General features: G+C 38.4%; 1 protein-coding gene across 1 annotated transcript; it reads right to left on the bottom strand.

Annotated features, from left to right (window-relative positions):
* Nucleotides 1-822: 822 nt before the first annotated feature.
* LOC109030928 (arylalkylamine N-acetyltransferase 1) lies at nt 823-11,284 on the bottom strand. Its single transcript, XM_019042162.2, has 4 exons — nt 11,019-11,284; nt 9,681-9,943; nt 7,700-8,016; nt 823-3,002 (listed from the first exon to the last, which is right to left on the bottom strand). The coding sequence occupies exons 3-4, from the start codon at nt 8,003-8,005 to the stop codon at nt 2,670-2,672; spliced, it is 639 nt and encodes a 212-aa protein (XP_018897707.2). The 5' UTR covers nt 8,006-8,016; nt 9,681-9,943; nt 11,019-11,284; the 3' UTR covers nt 823-2,669.
* Between the last annotated feature and the right edge of the window lie 16,035 nt (nt 11,285-27,319).

A 27,319-nucleotide genomic window follows, 5' to 3' on the forward strand; every position in this document is an offset into this window, starting at 1 on the left:
ATTGCCCCTTCGTAAGTTTGTTGCCTATTCAGCATAATTGAAGGCAAAATTTAAGAGGACGGTATCCGCAGACAGAAACGCACATTTTTCATGGTTTCGATCAAACTTCACGGAGCGATATAATTGCGTCTTTTTCGAATACATATTTGTTTCAGCTCGCAGGTATAGGTTTGTTTTCGATGCGACCTGATTGAAGGCAACAAATTGAATAGTATTTCCGAGCAACAACACGCATTTTCTTAATTATTTACTTCCTTCGAGGCTTATCGATCATTTTACAAATTATATTAATAAATATTGTAGAGCGTTATACTATACCCGTACTTCTGTCTCATTTTTAGCCAAAAGTTTATCGAGAAAATGATAAGAATTATTGACCTAATAATGATAGATTTGGCAAACGTAAATGCAAAATTCTATTTATTAGGATCCCGGAAAGGTCTCAATCTGTTTGATCCACTGTCCGGTAGACGTAAAAAGAGATCTTCGAAACATCTTTTTTCATTTTCCCTTAACTTTAACTTTTTATTAAGGAAACTATTTATACAGAATTACATTTTATGTTTATATAACATTTGCTACACTATTTACAATTTTTTCGAGTCATTCGGGAATACCGAGAATTAAGAGACAGAGCAATCGAATGAACTTATAATATTTACATATTTACATCTAAACATGTTAATAGATCTTCATATGGGTGGCAATGTTGTTTGCACTCACTAGAGTACTCAAATCCGAATAAAGACAATTTTTGTGATATGAAGTAGGTTGAAAATTCAGAATTATTCAGCGCCAAACTGGAACTAAAGACACTACAGGAAAAGCAAAACATGTTTATTGCAACATATTGCTTCAGACACAAAAATCATACAACATTATATACAACATGAAACAACAACAATCAAACAACATTATTTAAAAACGGAGTTCACCGTGCAGAAAGAGCAGATTCGGCTCCACATTCATATCACTCGGGTTTTGAGCTTTGAAGGTTTCAGAGTAAATTTTGTTGTCCAAAAAGAAAAATGCAATTCCTCCATTCTACAGTTTTCATTATTTTTCTTCTGAAAATATTAAATTTTGCAAGAAAATTAATCAGTATTCATATTTTAATATTTAAACGACCTGGTAGACCAAAAATACTAATGGAAACTCAAAATGAAAGAATGAAAAGCATCATGAAAAGTAGATGTTCTTGTAATACAGGGTTACGAGTGGAGAAGAAATACACACCCTGGTATATAAAGTCACAGCGTTTGTGCTGTCAACGGCAAAATTGCATGGCGGAGTTTACTCTGAGATTTTCCTCTATAGCTTTGTCAAACAAAATGACAACCTTGGCAATATATTTACTCCCTATCTGCCCAATGAGTATTTTACTGGATAGAGAGACGGACTCACAGGTTAAAGGTCGATGGATTTATTAAATTATGGTCTCAACTTTAAGACTCTGTTTTTGAACTTGAAAGCCCGTTTCAGTAAAAACCAGTGGCACCATCCTGTTCTTTGCAAACATTCACATTCGGAATTGTACAATCGTAATTCTTAACGCACACAAAAGCTCCGTTTTACCCTTTAAAGTTGGTATATTTCCCACCACTTTAGTTAACTTATCATTGAATGTTAAAACTCCAGTACATTACTGATTATAACCACTTTCAATTAAAATTTCCTGCATAGGGGGATCAAAATGTACCACACGACCAGCACTAGGGATCTACCTCTGTAACTTTTGAGCAAATTGAGATATATACACTTGAAAAAAAGTATCTTGAGTCCAGAATACAGACTCTCACAAATTCGGATTTTTGCTCAAATCGAGAGTCAAACCTCTTAGCTTACGTGGATTTCCTTGTGATTCAAGCAATATCCGATTAAATCAAGACTTTTAAGTGCTCAGCTGAAAGGGGGCTCTTTTTGATTCCAGCCTACCGATGCGATATAGTGATGAGAGCAGTAGGTGTATGCTGGGATGAACCTCCAGACCCATGACAGCATGTAGTAATCATGGCTCATGCAGAAATACACATACTGCTCTCTTCGCTATCACGGTAGCCGTTAGCCTACCTCTTGATTTCTAGTATTATAGTGGCAATCAGTGCCGTGGCGTGAATGATCGATTCTCAATATTTCTCCATTTGAAGCTGTAGTAAAGACTCGATTATTAAGGTGTTTATTGCGAACACCCAGATAATCGATCCTTTTTCATTGATTTAAATGACAGGTCAATCGATAAATCGTAAAGCGTGCCATGCCACTGGTGGTAATGTGTTCAAATGGTGCACCAGCTCGACAAAAAGATGGCGGAGAGGGGCTTAATTTATGATAAATTTATATAATACTTCTGATGTAAAAGCACAGAGGAAGATAATCATTTTTCTATAATTTATTTTTTTAGCGGTAACGTACTCGTAGTTTTTTCAAAATTGCCAGTTGAAATTTTGGTGAGAGAGTTCTTTCATCTCGATAGTGTTTACCTTCTTTAAAGAGCTTAAAAACGCACCTATATGGAAAACAGCTATGCGTTTCTCTGATACGAATGTATTAGAGCTTTCTCGCTTTTTTTTCCTGTCAGCATCTTTTTTTTTTAGAGTATGGACTCTGGACCAAGGGCTTCTTTTTTCTAGTGCAGTATTGTGGTTTATCACTTTAAAGGTGTTCCCCTTTCACAAGCTCATATGATAGACATGCATAGCATCATGCGGTGGTGGGATGCGGAAGACGGGCTGTCCGCACGGGTCCAGGTAGGAGTCGTAGGGTACGGAGAGGATCTTGCGGAACTCAGGGATTTTCTCGACCATGCGGCTGGTGTAGTGGTTGGAGCAGTTGACTTGGACGCCAGGGACTCCCCTGTCCCGTGCCAGTTTCACCGAGGCCTCCACCAGGCGCCGCCCGATGCCCTGGTTCCTCCAGGAACCGTCCACTGCCACGATGTGAATGTGCATGATTCCCTCCTTGTCCTTGATCGGAACCAGCGAGTCCACGTGGTTTAGGAACCGCTGAAAGAGAAAATAGGGGTGACATTGGTGACATCTTGTTCTGTATTTTAAATATTCAAACTTATGAAATCTGGCACATTTTGGTTTCATGAGCAACTATGTTGTGTGACGACTAAGTTAGGGCAATTTAAGGTTACTCGAATGAACACACGGACACCACTATTCATGGCCGTTGGTTGTCCTTGTTGCATAAGTAACCAATTGAAGGCTTTCCTACAGCCGATAGCGATGCGCAATGGGGCTTGTTGTCTGGATACAACTATTCTGCCGTGCTAAGGAAAAACGCCATAAGAAAATTCGAGAGTTGCCAAATTTCTCCGGGTAAAACATACATTTTTGAGGACATTCACGCATATTTTTCCTTTAAAGTTTCCGATACTTCAGATTACATCGCGTGCAAATCGGCTGGAAATTTCGGTAAGAAATATTCGCAATTTTCTCAGTAAATCCGGTTTTTATCGAAGGAAACTTGGCAACGTCTGAAGGCTCATACGGCGTTATTCTTTTGCACGGCAGTATTCCTTTTCATCGGTTGACTGCGTCGCACATTTGGACTGCATTTTGCAATAAATTTGGAACTATAAATTCTGGCTTTTCTGGAAAAACACTTGTGTGCATAGGGAAACTAGTGGCACATACGTTGTTTTTAAACCGGGCTAGAATTTATAGTTCCAAATTGCAAATGTAGTCCATTTGACACCCGTATCCAACCCAGATTTTGCATTAATTTCCTTATTTTTGTGGAAGAACGCACATTATTAACATTCTTCGCCATCTTGGCTTGATATTGGCATCTAAAGATCGGCAATATCATTTTTTGTGTCAGAGGGTCCACTGCCCTTTAAGGCCCTAAGAACTCCATATTTTGATATCTCCGTAGCCTTCCTTTTAAGTTACTCTAATAAAGCTAAGATGGCCCACTCTATCATTAGCGCACTGAAAAAAAATTCTCGGCGTTTTTATCAAGGTCCGTTGGTACCTTTACCATCTCACTTTTATTACCAATTATTGGTAATCTTACCAAGACAGACTGGTAAGCTTACCTAAAAACCGGTATTTTTACTGTTTTTTTCAGGTAAGAATACCACTTTTATTGGTAATCAATTCCCGGTAACTTTGCCATTTTATCTCGATAATTCTACCACGTAAGTCACCAAGAAAGTCAGTAATTTTACCGAGAATTTTCGGTAAAATTACCAATTCCATAAATGGTAATTTTACCAAGAAAAAACTGGGATCAAATAGAACCCTGAATTCTTGGTAATTTTACCCTTATCTTAGTAAATACGCCGAGATTTTTTTTTCAGTGCAGTGCATGACTGTTTATGAACGTACTAAAACTCTAGCTTTTCTCACCAAAGTCACTAATTCAGAGTTTCCGAACGTGAATTTGGCAACGGTGATTTATTAGATGAGCGCAACGCAGCTTGGCGGAGGATATTAGGAGCAAGTGGCACAGGAGTTGGAATCGTATATCAATTTAATTATCAGTTGCGACGGTGAAGCCGGATAAAAGGTGAAATATACATATAGGAGCTCGTGCGAGGCTTATAATTAATATTTCTATTAGTTGCACCTGTTGCTCCACTCGCGAAAGCCCATTAAATGCGTGAATTTTTCAAGCCAACGCCACGCCATGCCACGCGCCGCGGAAAGGGCCGCTAGGCGCACAGCCTGCCTCGTAGAGTCGATTTTCGACGAATGTTGGCAGTAATGAAACCCGCGGTTGTCAAATGGATAGCGTTGAGCTAACCATTCATGAACGGACGATATTGTGGTCTAGTCATAGTTAGAGTCCCTTTATACTGAGAGTCAAGACAATCCGAATACATTTCTGATTGGTTAATAACCGAATTTTAGGCCTTCACAGTGCCACAAACGGGAATAAAGATTACGTTTTCACCAATTGCAAAGATTATAATCCGGAATGGACCGAGGAATTTCGGGTTCGACAAGGAACAAACGAAAGGAGAGAAAGAACGGAGAAAGGAGTTTAAGAATGGGCCGATCAAAGATTATGAAAAACGTTCAATTTGTGTAAACTTTATTCCCGTTTGTGACTCCATGAGGGGTGTTGTCTTGACTCTCAGTATAAAGGGACTCTAGTCATAGTAGTTCCTTCGGGTTATAGGACATTTTGTCAAGGATTTTTTGTCAGCGCACCTGTTTTTTCCAGTAGTTTAAGTCCACGCGTTTTTTCGGTGGGGGAGTTATAGTCCACATACCAATTATTATTCAGACTCAAAATAAAATATTCTTGACGGCATACTCAGGAATTTTTCTGCCTAAATCGAGTCACTTTTTTCTCTAATGAAATTTGAAAGTTATGCTAAACTTTATTGAATACGGATGCTAGGACTTGATGAGTTTTAGGACTGCCGCTCTCTTTTTGTGCCGTAGCATCTTAATTTATTTTGCGGAGAACGCTGCGTATCCTTAAAGGATGCCCGTCACTCTTAATATGTTGGGGCGCCTTCAATTTCGAATGATACTATGCAACACCTCTGTTGTGAAATAGTTGCTTGAGGTGCCATGCCGCGGCACGGCGGGCGGGCGGCCAGCGCGAAACGCGTATTGGCGCCTACAAACCTAAGTAAATACTTCAAACATTGCGCAATGCGTGGCGTATCCCTTCAGGTTTGTAGGCGCCAGTGAGCCTCTCGCGCTGGCTGCACGCCGCGCCGCTCCGCTCTGTTTGGCTCTAATATTTAAACTCGCAGAGTCAGCGTTTTTCAACTCATGATTTTGAAATGCTTGCACACTCTGCATGGACTATTCTCATTTAAATGGATGAAAAAAGATATGTATTAGAGGAAAATATACTGTGCATTCTGTAAATATTAAGGTGATTCCGTGTCAAATTAAATGATTTTCAAAGCCCTCAAATTTATTTTTTCATATTTTGTGCTTTTACTGTGCTGCAGCGCAATCAAACGCTTAAAATTGGACGTATTTGATTCTAACAGATCGATGTACAAATGGGTTAAAACCAAAGATTGCGTGCTTTTTGGTTTTTCCCCCTCTTTTACTCATGTTTGCACAGTTCCTTTCAACTTACGACTCATTGAGATTAATATCGATGCCATCGCTTGAAAATGTTTTACAAATGTTTGCTACGTTTTATTAAGATGAATCACAAGAAGAAAGTAACATTTTATTTAAAAAATAAGTTACCATAAGAACACCTCCCTCTCTTTCAATTTTCTCCTTTCGAAATTGTCGATATAATTTTAAAATCGGACTTAAATATAATGCTTGAACCAAGTCACTGTTGTTTATTTTACGCATGGATGTAAACTACTGGCCAAAACAGGTGCGTGGAAAAAAATCGTTGACGGAATGTCCTGAAACCCTCCTGCGGGCTGACTGTTGAAGTGTATAGACAAAGCGATAGACAAAGAAGACATAAGGCGTATGGAACGATCCTATTGGTTGAAGTGTGTGGTTCATAAAGACCAAGGGGGAAAATGATGGACTAACTAATGGGTTGCCTAGTTAGTCTATTACCTACCTCCTTTGTCCATTGCAACCACTCATTTTTGTCCTCTTTGTCTGCAGATTTGTCTATCAATTTCAACAATCATACCGCTGAATCTGGTCCTTTTCCCAGGAGGCACCACACAGTTGAAAGTCTCTGTGTTTAGTGTTACTCTGCGTTACTTATTGTCACTTTTTTGTGTCAGATCAACCCAAAAGTTTTGATTGCTCAACAGAAGTGTGTGTTAAATCGACCCACACCGTAGGTTACCCGGAGACATCGGATCATGAAGAAAGTGTCCTACGGAACTTATGTAGTGGCTGCCGCATAGTTTTTATTGAGGTCGTTGATTTTTTTTTTCCTTTCAACCCAAAGATATGGTCGATTTGACACAGAGAAAACAACTCAAGAAAATATAACCCACAGCTTGTTACACAGCGTGTTTTACTTCCGATATTAACACAAAATCTGGGTGGCCTTTCTTTACTGTCCACTTGGCTTACATTATGTTTAAGGGTGGTTTCAGAAAGCTCTCAAAATATCATCATAAAAAGGACAATGTTCGCTCGGTATAACTTTGGATATGGGTCCTTGAAATGGATTAAAATGAATATTTACCACAAAAACTACTAAATACGGAAGGGAATATGCAGCGAGTTTTGTATGTTTCAAGGTAAGTTTGCCCCTACTTCAAAGTTTGTCAAGATAATAGAACTTTTCGCTTAAATTGTGTTTCTTTTGCAGTGGAAAATACTTGTTGAAAATAATCCCTTGCAAGGATCCACTTCAAAAGTCATACTGCTGAATTTTACTCCAAGTTGGCAAACACTTGTTTTGACGAAGCGTCATAAGGTATGTCACCTATATTCCATGTTTTATTGAAATATAAGAAGACACAAAAAAGTAGCATAATATCCTTGGCTGATTTTGGCGCCACTTAAAAGAGTAGTTGCACCAGCCACAGGGACGGTTGAGTCGATCAGCCGAAAGTGTGATTGGAGTAACAATAGCTCTGTCTGGGTAACTACTCTCATAACTGCACTGTTAAAAATCCCGGCGCGAAATTCACGCTTACGTAATTATTGTAGTAATAATTAGTAAATAATTCAGTAAATCTTTGCTTTTTAACAGTGTGGCACAAAAATCAGCCAGGAGTATAGTTAAGATTGTGATTATTTTTTTTCGGTGGAGTTATCATATCTACTATTGAGAAACTTACCAAAACAGGTATGAATTCAGGATCGTGGCTGGCAGGACAAGCTGACTCACCGTCCTCATTCTCTGATTTGACTTTATCCTGAGGCAAATCGTTTTCCACAACATTCAAGACTAAACCCATGAGGTCTCCAGTGTCGGATTCCATCTTTAAACACATATCGCTCGTCAGCATGTCTAAAGGAGACTGGAATCCCTTCGTGACTCCCTGAGAGCGATTTAGAGGTTCATCAGGCACAAAATTTTTGTTCAGGAATGCTATTACTCTCTCCTCCTCATCCATTCCAACTGGCAAAATTGTACCCTCCATCGCTTTTTGTACTGAAATAATTAATGACGGCTAATTAAATTCAATTTATGGATACAGAAATTTTTTTTAGAATGTAAGAAAAGCGCCATACAATTCGGAACGAAGAGTAAATTGATGAAATAAGACACATATTTGCGTAACAAAACGCCTGGAATGTTCCAGAGCAATGAGTTGGTTGCACACTAAATCGTCGCGCCGTGCACGGATAGACCGCTGCAAAATGAATCAACTCAAAACTCCTTCATTTCGGAGGATAGGCAATTTGATCTCCGGAGAGTTAATAAAGTTGCTCGAGATAGAAGTGGACTTGCGGCAACGAAAGACAAGGCGCGGCGTGCGTCACGTACCTTCTGTTGGTCGTTAAAGAATGGACCCACTCAAAACTCCTTCATTTCGGAGGATAGGCAATTTGATCTCCGGAGAGTTAATATAGTTGCTCGAGATAAAAGCGGACTTGCGGCAACGGGAGGCAAGGTGCGGCGCTTTCACGCAACTTCTGTTGACTGTTCCAGAATGAACCCACTCAAAATTCCTTCATTTCAGATAGTATGCAATTGAATCTCTGGAGAGTTAAAATAGGTGCTCGAGATAAGAGGGAACTTTTTGCGACGAGAGGCATGGCACCTGGCACGCTACGCAACGCCTTCTGTTTACTGTTGGAGAATAGATCCATTCCAATTTTCTTCATTTTGGAGGGTAAACAATATTAATAAATGACGTCCTGAGTTTAATGTAAGTCAATCCAGATTGATACTAGCATAACAGATGAGATTTTAATTTTACTGTTCAATCGTAATTAATGTAATCACGTATATTTGAAATCGCCGTGACTATTTATTGACTTCTTCAAATGCAACTTTACCATATTTACCGCGTCCGCGAGCAGTTTTATCTGCTACCAGCGATTGCATTTGCCAAGAAGGAGACGAGATAAAACTTAGCCTTTTTACACAAATTCCCGCGCAACCTGTTACACGTCCCTTTTACGTATGATTTCCATTGAGTTTTAGCCTTCAAAAGAGAGGCATGAGGAGAAAACAAAAATTTATACACGATTGGGATCTTTGAGAAAAGAATTGCGAGACTGCTTGGATTGTTAGGTTAGTGTATTGTACGGAATAGGCAACTGGAAGCGTACGATATATGTAGTGTAAATTGTGTTCTATTGAAGAATGGATTTTAGATATTTCCGTGTGTCTGGTTTGATTTTCGTGTGATTAAACCTTTCAAAGGTCTATTTTGTTGCTGGCTGTATGATATCCGTGCAATAAACTTACATCAACCCGTATATTGACTAGAATATTTAAATTCACCGGGAAATCATAGTTTTATTAGGAATCCTGATCCTTGACATGTAATAGGCTATCCCTAACGATTCCCTAGAGGCGCATATCGTTTCAGTCCCTAGTTGAAGCCTCTTATCGAAGATTGTGAAGTACACGAATCCGTCCTGTTGAAGAAACTGGTATTGGGTAACTCTCAACACACTAATTTACATCTGATTGTAGTTTGTAGACTAAAGGATAAATATTTATTAAAGAGTTTTTTTTTTAAATATATATTTTTATCTTTTTTTGTACATGCTCTAAGTTTTTTGAACAATTTATTCCACAGCCTGATTTCATACGCTGCATTTATACGAAAGGATATATACGAAAAATTTTATAAATGGTACCTTCCGAATGGTTGATTTGAGAGCAAGCACCCGTTACTTCAGTCTTCGCGCTGATTATAGCTGCAGTTGTGTGATGAGCACTGAGATGCGGTTAAATTTAGCGCAAAATTCATTGAAGCCGTGTGTTTGTTCTGGCAAATCTGTGACCCACATGTTCAATTTTTCAGGGTCAACATCCAGGCTTCGCCAGTCAAATTGCATCAGATTCGAATTGCTGGTGGAATCGTAATGTTTGCAATTTTTTCATGACTTGCTATATGAAGCTGTTAAAACAAGAGAAGATAAGTTATCCTGATTGACGCTGTGAATCATCAGCATTTCATAAAGTGAAATAACAAAAAACCATGCTGATAAGGTTATTTGAAACTTGCCGAGGACAATCTGTACACGAAGTTGGCGGTCAAAATTATTCAGAGTAAATTATATCTAATCTCTTGTGGTTAAAACGTAAAAAACTAACTATCAAGCTGTAGAAAATCTGAGTGGGAAAAATATCATCTAAAGAAAACGGTTTCGTTAAAATCTTCATCAAGCGTTTAAGAGCTTATTTCTTTCAATTCTTTTTGCGAAAAAAGAAACTCTGAAGTATTGTGGAGACAGATGCCTCCTTTAAAATTTAAAAACTCCTTTAAAAATTTAAAAACTCCTTTAAAAACTTTTTGCAGTCATTCTAGTGGAGAGATTTTTGTAGCAATGTAATTTAGAAATGTTTTACAGTATGACAACTTTCAAGTTATTTTTTGACGCGTGCCGCATAGCGATGCAACGTGTTCCTTTCACTATGTTGTCCAATGTAGGTATGAACATAGCGTCATCTCTTTCTTGATCCAATGAACGTTAAATCGGATAAAAACAAAAGTCAGCTTAAATATATGCTGCATTTTTCCAAGTCTACTCTCACTCTTTGTGTTTTTTTGGGGGGAAAACCAAATTCTGCCTCAAAAATTTTTAAGCACACTCTTTACACCACTGTTTTTTGTTTTTGGTAAAAAAAAATAAAAATTAAAAAAAATTGTTAAAATTTATGTTCCAGGAACCCATTTTACAAAATGTGTCCCTTTAAAATATCGACTGAATTTTTCCAAACTTTCAGACAAAATTTTTGTTATTTTTTTTTACAAAAGAAAATACTTGTTTTCTCAAACACTTTGAGAGTAGATTTTACCAGACATTTATTTGCTTAAAATATTCAAAAAGGAGTTCCTAAAACAAAATTCGTGACTTTTTATTTTTGAAAAACTGATTTTGAGTGGTTGTCAATATGGTCTTCAATATCAATGATAGCTTGTCTTAAATAGTAATCGATTAAAAACATTGAATATGCAATTTTCACAATACCATTCTGCCTTTCACGTCCATTTTCCGCGACCACGTTCTCACTTAGTAAACAAGGGGTTTAACCCCTAAACTAGGCCATGCACCACAAAATACGCACAATCTACTTTCGTTATTTAACTTTGAAAAAAAAAAAAAAGGATTGACGGCGAAAAGCCACCGAACTAACAGACGCACTGATTGAGTTGGCTGATTGAGATGAAAGCAAGATCGGGATATCGGGAACTGAATAATGGAAGGGAGCTGGGCAAATCACAACCATCACCCAGCCAGTCGTTCAAAATCTTTGTCAGGTCTGCTTGAAAATTCATTTATTTTTCAGAAAAGCCTCCGAGAATAATACGTAATTGATGCACTGATTGGCTACTGTGTCGAGATGGGCCAAGGTCACACGTGCTGGCAACGAACTTGCCAGGTTGCTTGGTGTAACGAAGCGAGAAAAAAAAAGAGTGTAGTGAGAAGAGTTGAAAATGAAACTTGTTGGTTTAAAAGCGAATGTTTTGTACTACGATTTTGGGGAAAAAAGGCGTAACGACACTTTTTCGAAAATTACGCTCTTGGCATGTTTGGGTGAAGAAAATTTGTTCAATTCGAGACCTATAATTTTCGGAAATGCGTTCCAAATCAACATACTTATGACTTCAGAAAAATTTGTAATCGGCGGTTTCCAAGAATCAAGTTGCCAAAATAGTTTTCTAGAATTTCGGACTTTGATAGTAGCTGAGAGAGGACAGCAGTCTGAAAGAATACATTAAAATAAGGTAAAGTACACTGGGAGAAAATCTTTGGAGGCAGAGTTTAGACTCTTAAAATATTTGATAGTAAAAAAATAATATTAATTTGCGCGAATTTTTGCTTGATCGAGAGCCTCGCCTTTGAATTTAAGCGGATATTCTTTGGATTCAAGCAAAAATCCGATTGAATTAAAAGTATTTGTTCTCGTCAATTTGTTTAAGAGTCCAGACTCTGGCATCCATGAGACTTTTTTCCAGCGTATGGTAAAATAAAATAAAATGAAATAAAAAAAGATTCTATAAAGCAAAGCAGAGAAAGATTATTTTGAACTGGAAAGAAGTCGGTCAACTTTGTCCATAACGTTCAGACCAATAATTGAGGAAAAAAACTCCAAACCTCTTTTTTCTTGATTAGATTTGGATGCAAGTCGATGGGTTTCTGATATAAACACGACGCAGTTCATTTTTTGGTGAATGACATGTATAATCACAAATCTTAGCCGCATTGCAAGCCAGACTTTTTTTTACTCATGATAATAGCATGTCTGTACAGCGTCCAGTTGTAAAATATCCCTCCCCTTAGCCCCCTGTTCTGGGGTCATAACGTGTCCCAATAACTTCGAGTCTTAAGTTAGTCTTAAGTCAGTCTTAAGTCTAAAATTTTATTATAATTGTAAATGTTTTAATTCCTGAATAAAGAGTTTTAAAAAAAATGTTATAAAAAAGACTTTTTTTCTGCAGATATCCTCATTTGAATTCTCCATTGTTTTATTTACAATAATTTTTTGTCCACGTGGCAACATCTCGCTGTCACATTACTCTTTAAAACGCAGAGCGGCGCGGGTGGCACGGGCGGCAAATCTCAAAGTGCGGAAGTTGTTTACGGCTGAGCGGTGACAGGAATGATGTCTACTCGACTTCATAATCGGCCAAGTTAGACTATCCAAAGAGTATACATAAGTTATAACATGTCGGGTGCCGCTCCCTGATTGGTTCGAACGCCGGCGGATTTGCGCGGGGATCTTGGACCATTTTGGACAAACCCACAATTCGAAGGAACCGGAATTGACAGGAAGGGGCCACGGATTTAACGCCACACAGTGGATCGAGTCAATTAGGGTGGCCGGACATGACATTTTTGACTAAAACTGCAAATTTTGATGATTATTTTGTCTTATTTTAAATTTTAAGGGGTGCTTATCGACGAAAAGTTCACGAGGAAACACTGAGAAAAAAAACTCCGACCGTGGGAGCCGCAATTACGGGCTATATAGACATACTGTCCGTTCCGGGCTCAGAGGCCGTAACTTCCGGATGCTGGAGGCGTAGCTTCGATTGCTCCGGGTTCAGAGGCCGAAGCTACAGCTCCAGCAGCCGAAATTTTCGGCCTTTGAGCCTGGAACGGACGGTATGTCTATATAGCCCGTAATTTCGGCTCCCACGGCCTGAGTTTTTTTTTTTTTTTTTTTTTTTTTTTCAGTGAACCAATGGAATTAACTTAAGAACCTCAAAATTGTGTATAAACGGAGTAACAAGATGTGTAGGTTTTCGGTTACTCATAATGCGATGAAAAAACTGAGCTACTAGCAGACTTTACAAATATAATATGCAATAGTTGCTACTCAGGCCATGCTTTGATAAAAAAACAAGCAGTGAACTCCAACACAATGTGTTGATAAGGCGCGTCATTAACTCGCACATATCAACCCCTTTAGTTTTCATTTACAGAGATTTCAAAATAGGCAAACAGCATAAAAAGAGAATTCACGATCCAACACTGCGAGGTCAAAGACGCACCTTGACGAGACCGTGTATTGTGAAAGTAGAAAGCTATTCGATCGAATTTAAGTTTTTTGATCTGCCTCAAGCAAAATCTTATCAGATTCTTGAAGAAAAGTGCTACGGAATAATTTAAGCGAAGAAAGGAAAAATTCTGTCGAACTCCTAGAAGATAAAGTCGATTTAAAGGTATTTTGGGGCTAAAATACCCAAATCACCGGTAGTAAAAATCCCGTTATATTATTGAAAAGAAATTGACTCGATATAAATGCAATTGCATTAAATACGTCTTGATTTTGTTATTTTAAACGTCTTTCCATGCAAAGAAGTTCAACCATGTCGTTGCTTTATTCATTCATGAATTGAAAGTAAGCAATCTACATCCCGAAAATCTACTGATTTGCCGTAAAAAATTGCAGAAACTTGATATACCAGGTCGATGCACCCACTCGTTGAATTTACTAACCAATTTTGTGAGTGCAAATGTGTAAGAATCAATATGCTATAGTCATTTTGGGTGCATTTATTTTTCATGAAACAATAATAATTTCAATCCCGAAAAACCATCAATTTTCCGTATAAAATCGAAAAAATCAAAATATGTCAACTCCCCGACGTGAAAATTAGATTCTACGTATGTAAAATGTAAATACTTATGTATCGATATGCTGAACAGAACTATGTGTGGACAGTCAGAAGCCCGCGGCAACATTAATTCAACAGAAAAACTGTAAAAATTAGATAGGATTTTAGCCGCTTTGCCCGCCTCTCCTCGCTACTTACAACAAACCGTTCTTATACTCATCTCAAAATTTTTCTCAGAGCTTTGGGTTATTATCAGCTTCCATTTAAACTCCGGTTCGATGGCCGAATCGGCTGCCAAAAAATCAAGCCACTGTTGAGGGGTTCTATGAGAAATTCGTGATATTATCGGCTCTCAGGAAATCACCCCATGGCTAAAATTGGTGGTATAAATGTTTAAGTGCTTAAAATAATCGTATTCAAGAAACTAAGGAATTAAACTATGGAGTCAATTTCTTTTTAATAATATAACGAATTTACTACCGGTGATTTAGCTATTATAGCCCCAGAATACTTTTAAAGCGCCTTTGCGTTCCAGAATCTCGACGGAATTTTTTTTTTTTTTTTTTTGCTTAAACGATTCAAGAAACATTGTAGTTAAAAATATAAAGATTTTTCGATTTGGACGTATGAAAAATGTTTAACTCGTTCAGGCACACCGTGTATTGTATGGAGTACTGCTGTTATTCGACCGTTGTCTTCAGGTCAAAATTCTTACAAAGAAGCCCCTTGCAAGAGGCAAATTTTTTGTAATTTCTCCCAGTTTTTTCAGTGTTAGGTATATAAATGAATTGTTTGTCAAATTTTGAGGTCAATTATATTTAATTGTAATTTATACTTTCTTTTTTTCCCCTTCATTTTATTTTTCGTATCGAGGAGTCGAGGTTTTGTTGATTTCTTCGGATTTCGATTACTGTAACTTCTCTTCTATTCGGCCGATTTTTATGAATGAGGTCTCTTTTTATTTGTGTTTTAACGGAGAGTAAGGAAAAAATTGCTAAATACATGCGAAACAATTTTTTTTGAAAATTGGATGAATCCTAGCGTGACGGTGAAATGGTTAATGAAGCGTGAGTAATTGGGGTACGGGTATCGGCCGCGTTGGGACCCAAGGCCCATTGTTCTTCGTGACGCCGACGCAGTGATCAGGAGCGTGGGGACGAGAGGGCTTAGTGGACTCCTGTATGAGCCACGTTTAGCAAATGGTCTAATGAGTCTCGAGGCTCATCACAGATTGCACTTACCACTATCCTGGTGGCCCCGGCTATCAGAGCAAGGAGTACCAACTTTTGAAAAGGATAACAGTGTTGTGGAGATATGTCAAAGCAACGTTGTGAACAAAACGGAGTGAGTGAAATTCTCATTCAAGGAGTGCCGAACTGGTCAGCCATCCTCGAATCAGTTCGCTTGCTTCCGCTTATATATGCATATTTTAAATCAGCGCGCCCCATTCTAAGGTTTTTTTAAAAAAAACCAAGAAACGTAGACTCTTGGTATTCATTACACATAAACTAGCGAGCCCCAGAATGAGAAACAAATTTTAATCATTATTATTGACGGATTAGTAAACTTTTTACACGCTTTGGAAAATCTCAGAAGTTCGCGGTAGTCACTTTTCGGTAAGGAACTAGGGGACTCGGTTATTGTATCGAGGGGGGGGTCGAAACGATCGCAAAGGCGGTATACTACGTATACGCGCCAAAAAAGTGTAATAGGATCTTAATATATTTACAATTTTACCATAACATGGTGGACTTGCAAACGTTTCGACCGACACTTTGGTCTTCGTCAGTGTGGAGTAACAAGCTTTTGAAGTTTCTAAATTTTGTCCGACCTCTCCTATTGACTGGATCCTCTGCGCGCCATTACTATTTCAAGAGTGGGAATGGAGCATTAAACAAGGTACGAATTTGTGACACTGCTTCAAAATTGCACGTAGGACACAATTTACGGAACGAAAATCACTGATACTGAAGTTGTATTTAGTGTAAAAAAGACTGCGAAAAAGGTAAAATTTTCTGCGTACAAGAACAACAAGAGTCCACTTGAATCATATCGCGCACTACAAAGGTTATGGCAGGCTTTTCAATGTTCCCTCCACACCTTGTGTTGTTCCAAGTGCAAACATCGTGCAATAGCTGACAGTGTGCAGAAGCGCCGATATTGAGTTGTCATATTTTCAGTGGCATGCGGAGTGCATTGCGATGCATCGACTCTTAATCATCTACCCTGTGAGAACTTGTCCTTATTAGAGGTTTTCATGAAAGGCTTTTGCCTGATTCACCAGCGCAAAGTAGTGAAATTTTGCAGTTTTCTCGAATAATTGCTCATTTTTGGTCCTAAATTAGATCGTTTATGTATAAGCACTAGCGACTACCACTATCATATTCGAATACGTTAATCTTTAGTACACCCAATACAACACATTTAAAGAAGAAAGTGGTAGTCGCTCGTAGATTGTTTATGTATGAGCACAAGCGACTACCACTATCATATTCGAATAAGTTAATCTTTAGTACACCCGTTAAAACATAATTAAAGGAGAGAGTGGTAGTCGCTTGTGCTCATACATAAACAATCTAATTTAGGACCGAAAATGAGCAATGGACCAGTAGACAAGGCACGAATTTCACCATTCTGATACACGTTACATAATCAAAATTTCTCGTAGAACACGACGCGCACAACGAAAATTATCGAAATGAACTTCTTACAAGGATATTTAATGATTCTTGATGCGTGAATTCAAACCACCCGCTCATGAAAACTCAATGCTCCACGTGACTCACATCGCGTGCTAAACGTTATCATGACAGTCTCTGCGATATAAAAATCTGGCAACCTCAATCTTGACGCTTTGGCTCAGTTATAGCAAATTGCTAATAGTTTGAACAACACATGATGGGAAATGAACATTGCTCGATTGAGAAGCTTGCTGAAACCGTTGTAGTGGGCGATTTGACTCACGTAGAGTTTTGAGTTTCTTGTGAGCGGGCAGTTCAAATTCCTCGTAACCAATGTGAAATAAAAACGTTAATATCTTCGTTAGGTGTTGGTTTCCGTAATTTTCGTTCCGCGAATCGTATTCTACGTGAAATTCTGGTCAAGAAACATGTATCAGAATGCTTAAATTCGTACCTTGTCTAGTGGTCCATTATTCAAGAAAACCGAAAAACTTCACTACTTTGCGCTGATAAATCAGGCGAAAACCTTTAAAAACACCTCAAATAAGGACAAGTTCTCACAGGATAGATGATTAAGAGTCGATTTGACCATGCATGACATTATTCTAACCTGTTTCAATTTTCGACCAAAGTTAGGGCCAAAATACCCTCCTTAATGGGACACGTTCCTTTCCAATTTTCCAAATTTTGACGCGTACGTCGCGTCGTTTGGAAGTGACGTCCGATGGAGCCGCAGCGTATTTTAGAATTAGACGTTGTGCGTGTGGATGCAATAATTCACCGGCTATTCCACGCTCGTCGGCAACGACCAAGCGCCACGATAACAAACTGAGAAAATCGGCTGATAAGACGAGTGATAATGATTTCAGGTGAAGGACGGCGCTCACCTTTCACGCCGGGCAGGGGCGTGCTTAAGGGGTTACCCGGTTGCCAAATTGTCATGTTTTTTTTTCGTGCGCATTGGTTTGCTCAAGCGTTGAGGAGAAGAGAACCGACTTATACAAAAACAAAAGGTTTGATACCATTTCAAAGGGACAGTCCTTTCGTGATAGAGAAAATCACAGAGAAAAAGAAAAACAGCTTTGCTTTAACTTCCGCTGAATGTGGTAAAGTGCAGGAAAACATGTCGCCTAGTATAGGAAGTATGTGCGGAAGTACAGAAGGAATGTGCTGAGGACAGTCTCCGACTGTGCACAAAAGCGGATTGGGAGGGTAAAGCAAAAAAAAAAAAAAAAAAAAAAAAAAGCAATACAAAAATTGAAACTTAAGGGATTAGAGAGTATTTCAATATGATGTCAGTATGACGCCATTAAAATTTTTGAAAGTATGTAGTTTTATTTAACCTGACCTGAATCCAAAATAAAATCCCTATCACGCGCATCATAGCGTGAAGTCGACAATCACGCACTACACATTAACAGGCAATCAAAAAATACGAGGGACTGTGACGGTTACTTGAAATTTGAAAAAAAAATTGAACGGTAGTGAAAACCCACATTGAAAGAAAAATCGTCAGAAGTCGGCAAAAGCGAATCCACGAGAGCTAGTACTTTTTATCTGCTTATTTTCCAGAGAATCCGGAAATAATTTCATTCCGTTTCCATTTTTCGCGTTCTTTGGATTCCAGTTTTAGTGCGTATCCAAATAATTTTAACATTTATTGATTATGAACAAATGACAAAAATTCACTCTGATACGACAGAGTATTTTTAATTTAACATGATTCAGACGTATGAATTTCACGTTCCGTATGGCTGTTTTATAAAATTCAAATTAACGTGTTTTCAAAATGAAACGCTGGTTCATCTAGAGCGCAATCATGCGCTCGATAACAGAGGACTTCCCTTAAAAGTTTGGATAATCTTGTGAACTTTGGCAACGTGGAGTCAGTAGCAAAATAGAAGAAATATCCAAATTATGTCGCTAATGACGGAACTGTGATCGATGTTTTGCATGACGTAGCTCAGTGTGCCGTCTGGAAGGTGATCACGTATTCATGATTTCGTAGGACTGCCATGCAACACATTTTGTACTTAATTTGTTCGCCTCATAAACACCAGCAACACTAAGGGTCCGTCTATAAAATACGTAACGCCTGGAGGGTGAAGGATTCTTTGCTTGCATCAGGGGTCCGTTACGGGACGGGGGATGGAGGGAATCCAGTAGTCCACAACCGCGTTACGTAGCGCCTGACGCTGTACTTTATTTTGTCACTTGCTTTAGAGCGTTTCTTTTGTTTTTGGTTTCCCCTTTCTCCTTTACTTTAAATGCTTCTATGTGCTTCATTACTCTTGTAATTTTTTTGAATGATAAAAAAAAGCAGCTGGGAAAGCTCTGATACATTCGTATCAGAGAAGCGCTCAGTTGTTTTTTGTGTAGGCGCGTATTTAAGTTCCTCTGGGAACATGGGCGCCGTTGAGATGAAAGAACTCGCGCATCAAAATTTCAACAATCAATTTACTATGAGAAAAAAAATTACCGCTAAAAAAAGTTGCTTACAAATCTACTTAGATTGCTAAATTGCTTGCAAAGTGTTGATTCTATTATGTACTTAATATACCTCTAAAGATGTTTAAATACTCACTAACATTATCATACACAAAAGATTAAAATATAAAGCTTCTTCCTATCGATTTACACTTAGAGGGGCAAAAAACTGAAATTAAATTAGGTAAAGAACAAGTTTAGACTTCGGTGTTAATTTTTCGATACCAGAGATCACGGGAACATTTTTAGTTAGGATATAGACTTTCAAAATGAAAGTAAAGTGAATGCATTAGTTTTAGCGAAGTACTTCAGTTCAGAGACATGACGAACGATGAGCCTTCTTGAGAGAAAATTGGACGTATTTTTGTCAAACGGAACTATGTGCATTAAGACATGACCCCTGAGACCCATAAGAATGTATGCATAACAGGGCTCACGTCATAATGCACGTAGATCCGTTTGACAGAAATACGTCCAATTAATGACGCAACGCTTTGGTTATCCTTCATTTTGGCGTTTATGCAATATCATATCCGTAGAACTGGCACTATAATTTATTGTTTGTGGAAAACAGTGTATATTAAAACGAACCAAAGGTTTTTTTCCTCCATTAAATATTGACTTCTGAGCATTTTCACCAAGCAGAGGGTTTTGAAAATCAACCTCCCAAAGATTTTTATTTTGCCCATCATGTAATAGAAACCAGCGCTTTTGTAAAATCTCAGAATTTATAATTCAACCCATTCTCTAATACGTTATTTACGTCATATTTGAAATCCGCAAATAGAACGAGGCAACCCTGGCCGTATATTTCACATTATCTCTGTACGGAAAAGTTATTTATACGGTTCCTGGAAACTATTCAATGATGATATTTGAATACACTCTCATTCAATCAAATACTAGCGTACAAATTTTCGAGAAACTGTATGATGGCACTGCACTGGTTTTTGTTGATAGTGTATTTCCAATCTCATGAAAAGCTCTCTCAAATAATGACGCTCGCGAGAGGCGTGAGTGATCGATTATCGATAGTTTCCCATTTGAAGCCATGTCAAAGAATCGATTATCAAGTTGTTCGCTGTGAACACCCTGTTTATCGATCCTTTTCTATAGGTTTAAATGGCGAATTACTCGATTCATCGCAAAGCACGCCGCAAGCCGATGACGCTCGTCTCTCTCAATCACTCGCATCTCCTCATTCTTCCTTCTCTTGGTCATTCCATCATTTCCAGTGGCGTGGCGTGCTTCGCGATATATCGATTTCCATGCCATTTAAACCTATGGAAAATAATCGATAAACAGAGTGTTCGCAGCGAACACCTTAAGAATCGATTCTTTACCATAGGTTTAAATGGCATAACAATCGTTACATCGCAATGGGCCTGTTGCAGACTTTTGCTAGAGCAGAATTAAGAGTTGTTTCCTATAGATAATACCTCAAAAATCACGATGGGCGTATCGGCAAAGTCTGAAATGCACTCATAAATTCACAATCTGCGTAAGAAATTTGCGCTTTTTTGAGCTTCCCGCTTCAAAAACGATACTACTGCACAGGTGAACATTCTATTAGAGGAGTCGCTCCATCGTCGGCAATATTCATCATGGCCGACGCTTGCGCAGTTCCTCGCATAATTCGATGAGAGTTCAAGGTCAATCAAGGCGGGCGAGGAAAATATGAACGTAAACACGCCGATTGTTATCTGATTTAATCCTGTTCAGGTGTCATCTCGTCCCATCTTACGTGTTTTGGCGTATTGGCGTAGGCCATGATGAGTATTGCCGCCGATGGAACGACTCCTCTAACAAAATGCTCACCTGTGCCGTAGTATCGTCTTTGAAGCGGGAAGCTCAAAAAACCGCAAATTTCTTACGCAGATTGTGAAGTTATGAGTGCATTTCAGACTTTGCCGATGCGCTCATCGTGATTTTTGAGGTATTATCTATAAGAAACAACTCTTAGTTTTGCTCTAGCGAAAGTTTGCAACAGGCCCATTCACGCCACGCCACTGATCATTTCCCGGACGAAGGAATACATAACTCCATTCTAGGGTTTGCGGAGTTGACTTAAACAATTCAATTTTTTACAAGAATGCACCTGTGTAATTTTTGTCCAGAATTCTTCTGATTTTTGCATGGGATCAGAGAAAAAATCAGTGAAACTATGAGTTAGTTTGTCCGAGATTTTATTTGCAAAAAGACAAAGTGTGGAGGGAAATTTGGTAACATTGAAATTTAGTTGTGTGCTCTTATGAAGGGAACGACAAGTTGTCAAAAATATGATACCATTCCTCTCAGTATGAATGCTGCTACACATTATGGATCAGTTTCTTGCATTATATTTTATTGCCAAATTTGGCTGGCTCCTGAAGGCTCCATGATCACTTGGAATACAATCTCTAAAGATAGAAAGAAAATTCAGCTCAAATGCAGAACCAAAAATAAAGAAGCACTTAATAAGATAATAACTTCCAAATTTAAGAGAGCTTTAGATGTTGAACCAGAGGTCAAAAACAGGTCTGAAGTTCTTAAAGTAGGCCCCGTCCCTGCCAGTATGAGTGATACACAGATCCTAAATAAAATTAAAGAAGAACTAAGAGTGAATATCAAGGACGATGACATCACCATTTTTAGGAAAACAAACTTAAGAACACTACCAGGAAAAATGGCCATATATATGAGAGTCCACTCCCCTATTCTGGAAAAATTAGTCGAACTCAAAGAAATTTACTTAAGCACCTTTAGTGGTAGAGCCACAATTGATCCAATTATTATGGTATCTCCCTGCCTCATTTGTTTAGATGTCAATCATTCAACCAAACAGTGTGTAAGAAACAAAGATGACCCTCTCTGCCTCAACTGTGGTCAACCTAAACACAAAATCTCTGATTGCAAAAACAAAAAGAAATGTATTAATTGTGTTAGAAAGAATATCAGTCAAAATACGGACCACCTCCCCTCAAGTCCTATATGCCCAATCTTTAAAGAAGCATGGAATAAAGGATTTAATAGATGTGAGAGAGAAGCAGGAGAACTCTATCTTAAGAACCTTTGCAACAAAATACTCCCTGATTTTGAGCCAAACCAAGAAACACCTATATGAATTCACACTCACAATCTAACAATAAATTCCAGATACTGTCATCTGAACAGAATGATGTAAATAACTCTGATCTACATTCCAATCTGATAGATGTTTCGTATAACACTCAAACAAACATACATCCGTCTCTAAACCTATTCCGTTTCTAATTGCACTAATGAACAATCTAAAAGTAACATCACCTTCACTGCACTACTATGTAATCTTGATGGAAGACCAACATCCCATAATATTATAAAGCAAATAGCATCCGACGAAAATGCAGGTCTTATTCTCTTAACCGAACCCAATGAAAAAATCTCCAACTGGGAAGGTCATTTATTGAACCACAATAAAAATGTAGCTATTTACTCGAACAGAAATCAGATTGGAAATATCAGGGAACATAGGATAGGTAATAATATATTAAGTGTAGAATGGGAAAATCTAGTTATTGTCACGTGCTACTTCTCACCTAATGAGAACAAACGGAATTTTCAAATAGCTTTAATAGAATTAGACATACTCCTTAAGAATATAAATAAACCTTATATTGTAACGGGGGACTTTAATGCACGCTCCATGAAATGGGGGGATATTAAGACCGAGACAAGGGGAAGAGTTTTTGAAGAGTTTATTGAAGGCAATAACTTAATTATTCATAACGACTGTACAAAATTTGTCCCAACGTTCTGTGATGAACAGGGAGAATCAGTCGTAGACTTGGTCCTTTCTTCGCCCGACATTGCCCAAGATATCGACATTGAAGTATTGGAAGACGTGGTGGCTGACCATAAGTGTATTAAATTAGTCTTTAACAAGAAAGCAATCAAGGAACCTTCAGGAATTAGACCCGGGGGCTGGTACATCAACCCCAAAAAATTCCCTGAATTAGCCAAATTAACAAAACTAAAAGTAAATGGAGCGGCATCTAAACTCTCCCCGAAACTTTGTGAAAAAATTTTGATTGAAGCACTGGACGAGCTTTTCGTGAGAAAAGACTCCGTGGATCGGAAAAAGCCGATGTATTGGTGGACCGAGGAGATCGGCACCCTGAGAAAAGTATGTATGAGTATGAGAAGGAAACTCCAGAGACATAGAGAGGAAATTAGGAAAAGTCGTAACGCTAATCTTACCTTAAAATTTAATAATGATACCCTAAAAGATTATAAAGAATCCAAACATAACCTCATAAGAGCAATCGCTGAATCTAAAGGATCAATATGGAAAAAGATGATCCGGAATCTTGAAGATGATATGTGGGGAACTGCGTATAAAATAGTCAAGCGTAGAATCAAAAACCCTAAAAGATTTGACGAAACATCCATGTCAAACAGCGAGATTTTAGAAACAGTGGAAAAACTATTTCCTAATCACGGGCCCACTATATGGACACCAGAAATACAAAACTTGGACTCATCAACCGATGAAATTACCCCCATTACCGAAACAGAACTTAGACAAGCCCTCAGCAAAATTAAAATTAATAAAGCTCCTGGCACTGATTACTTTTTACCTATCATAACCAAAATTTTTGTAGATTCCAATTTTCATAATTTCCTCGAAATGCTCAATGGACTGATGAAAGATAAAACATTTCCGAAAGAGTGGAAGGAGGCACGTCTGGCTTTGATCCCTAAGGGCAATAAAAGGAAGAAGGCATATAGACCGATCTGTATCCTCAGTACTTTTAGTAAAATATATGAGCACATCATTAATAACAGACTACAAACGCAAATCGACCTCTCCGAAAGCCAATTTGGCTTTCGGAAAGGAAGATCCACAATTCATGCCATTAATAAAATTAGAGAATTATATGAGAAGAATAGGAAACTTGGAATTAAAAAGAGACTGATGGTGGCGGTCGGTCTAGATGTCAAGAACGCATTTAATTCCCTAAGATACTCTGATGTCATCGTTGCCCTTAGGGAGCAAGGGGTTGAACTTTATCTGATTGAACTGATGAAAGACTATTTGAATGAAAGATTTTTGATTTGTGGTGATCTCAGGGTGCCCGTCTATTCGGGGTGTCCCCAGGGCGGGATACTTTCACCACTGCTTTGGAACTTGGTATATGAACACGTAATACGAAACAGGGAATCTCCTAATGTTGAGAAGATTGCATATGCTGATGATTTGTTAGTTATATTCTTCACTGTAAATGCTAGAACACTTAAAATTGACACGGAATATGTCTCGAACAACATCAAAAATAGACTAGAAGAAAAATCCCTTGAACTAGAATGCTCCAAATCAGAGGGCATAGTCATCTCTGGTAAAAGGAAAGATCAAATAGCAGAAATTGTAATAGGAGGAGAAATAATTGAGACAAAAAAGAATATGAGATATTTAGGTATTCAACTTAGTAAAAATTTATCTATGACCAAACACTTGGAAACTGTATGTGAGCGGGCCTCTAAGGTTGGCTTCGGTTTAGGAGTCTCCTACCAAATCTTCATGGACCATCATTTCAGAAAAGAAAATTATTGATAAACGCCATCATGTCCATAATCTTTTACGCGGTCTCAGTCTGGCAATCCGCGATAGACCTTGAATCTAACGTCACATTACTAACAAAAACCTTAAGACCATTCAGGAGATCCCTTGTTTCGGGATATGTTACGTGTTCTAATACCGGTCTGGAGATTCTCTCTGGAATTCTTCCAGCTAAACTATTAGTAGAAGAGAGAGTTAGGAAATTCAGGAAAGAGGATCCCAATGTCTATAAAGCTTCACTTGTCGACAGATGGGAATCGTCCTGGTTTAATGCAGAGAATAGAGATAATTGGATGAAGAAATTAATTACTAGAGATACTTTTAAAGATTTTATTTTCAGGCAACACGGGCAACTTAACTTCTATCTGACCCAATTTTTTACGGGGCATGGCTCTTTTGGAAGCTATCTCCATAGGTTCCATCTGAGGGAGTCTCCGGACTGTCCGTTCTGCGGGGCGGCTGACACACCGGAACACACCTTTTTTATTTGCTCTAAATTTGAGAAAGAAAGATTCGATGCAGAGGCTTACCTGAAACAAAGTTTAAATAGAGAAAATATAGTCGAGATCATGCTTGATAACAAAGATAAGTGGATTATAATAGATAAAATGATTACAGCTATCTTAAAGATCAAAAATTCAGAATTTAACAGACCCAAACCCACTTCCACCGATGAAATGCCAGAGGGCGGTTCCGGTGTGTCAGCAAAAGGCTGACAACAAGTTTCCGACCTGCCGTCCAGTGTTCACTTATTATAAGTCAATTTTAGATTTGATCATTTCTTCTCAAAAGACACCTTTTTATACTTTACTTGTTCTTTATATTTTTTCTGTCTACTTATTCTTTAAGATATTCACTAATGAGAAATGGAAATGAATTGTACCAACATTGTAATAAAACTTGTTAAATAAAAAAAAAAAAAAAAAAAAAAAAAAATTTGGCTGGCTAAGCTATATAGGCATAATGGACCACTGGACAAGGTACGAATTTCAGCATTCTGATACATGTTTCTTCACCAAAATTTCACGTAAAACACGGTGCGCACAACGAAAATCACCAAAATCAACTCCTTCCGAAGATATTTAATGATTCTTGGTGCGTGAATTCAAACCACCCGCTCATGAAAACTCAATGCTCTACGTGATTCACATTGCTCGCTAAACGTTATCATCAACGTCTCTGCGATAAAAAAAATCTGGCAATCTCAATCTTAACGCTTTGGCTCAGCTATAACCAATTACTTACAGTTTGTAAAACACATGGAGGGAAATGAACATCGCTCGATTTAGAAGCTTGCTGAAACCATTATAGTGCGCGATTTGACCCACGTAGAGCTTTTAGTTTCTTGTGAGCGGGCAGTTCAAATTCCTAACTAATGTGAAATAAAAATGTTAATATCTTCGTTAGGAGTTGGTTTCAGTCATTTTCGTTGCACAAGTCGTGTTTTGCGTAAAATTTTGGTTAAGAAACATGTATCAGAATCCTATAATTCGTACCTTGTCTAGTGGTCCATTAAAATGAATTTTGGCGATTTAGCTATTCCAGTGATTTCATCTAAAAGAGTTCAGACGAATTTTGAAGGAAGCTAGATTTCGAAAATTTGACACTTCTGCTCTCTTCGCTATCACGGCGGATAGGATCACCCTAATCCGACGGAGGGCCGAAAGATCGGACGGACCGAGGTGTGGCGTGGCGGGCGCAAGTGGCCGGAATGATGTAGCGCTGGCTGATGACACCGTCCGATGTGTCCTTTTGTTCCCCGCTCAACGCTCCATTGCCCCGGCACCTCATCCCGACGCGGCGTCCCCAGTCGGCCCCCACCGCGGCCCTGTCAAGCGCGCCCACAGCCGCCGTCAGTGGCCCAATAAACGACAACCCCCTTTCATCCTTTAATTACACACCTATAAGTCTCTAATCGAGCTTTTTATTGAATAATTTACAGAGTCGCCGCGCGCCCCGGACGAGTGACCGCAAGCGGTCGCTTGTTGCCGAATCTCGGCCCGAGAGTATCTAAATTGGGAGAGTGTGGACGAGTTGTGATTTGGACTGAACCGCGAGCTGCGGGCTGATTGTTGAAATTTATAGACGAAACAATTTACAAAGAAGACATATGGATTGCATTTTGCAAAAAGGAACCACTAGCATTGCAATGTTGCTAAGATTGTGCAACTTCTTTTGTATTGGAGGAAAACCCCGATTTTCCCTCACAGTTAAAAAAAAATGGACTTGTGTATTATTGTGTAGTTTGTTTTTAGAAATTTCAGTGTACTTCTTCTGAAAATCTTGGAGTAAAAATACTCTAGGTGGAGAAAAAGTGCACAATCTCGATGAATAAACACAAATAACAAAAAAATGCTTACAAAAATTACTCAAGGGCTCTTCTGACTGAGTGAAATCGTAGAACTTTGTGTTTTCAAAATAAAAACACAACACTTGCAACATATTCTGAGCTCTTAAGAA

The sequence above is a fragment of the Bemisia tabaci genome, chromosome 10 (assembly GCF_918797505.1).
Source record: "Bemisia tabaci chromosome 10, PGI_BMITA_v3".
In the NCBI taxonomy this organism is placed as follows: Eukaryota; Metazoa; Arthropoda; class Insecta; order Hemiptera; family Aleyrodidae; genus Bemisia; species Bemisia tabaci.

Bases quoted from the DNA above. Each gene is read 5' to 3' on its own strand.
- LOC109030928 (XM_019042162.2), bottom strand. From the start codon at position 8,005: ATGGAGGGTACAATTTTGCCAGTTGGAATGGATGAGGAGGAGAGAGTA. The intron at 3,003-7,699 runs GTAAGTTTCTCA...TTTCTCTTTCAG, and splicing joins CTGAATTCATACCTGTTTTG to CGGTTCCTAAACCACGTGGA.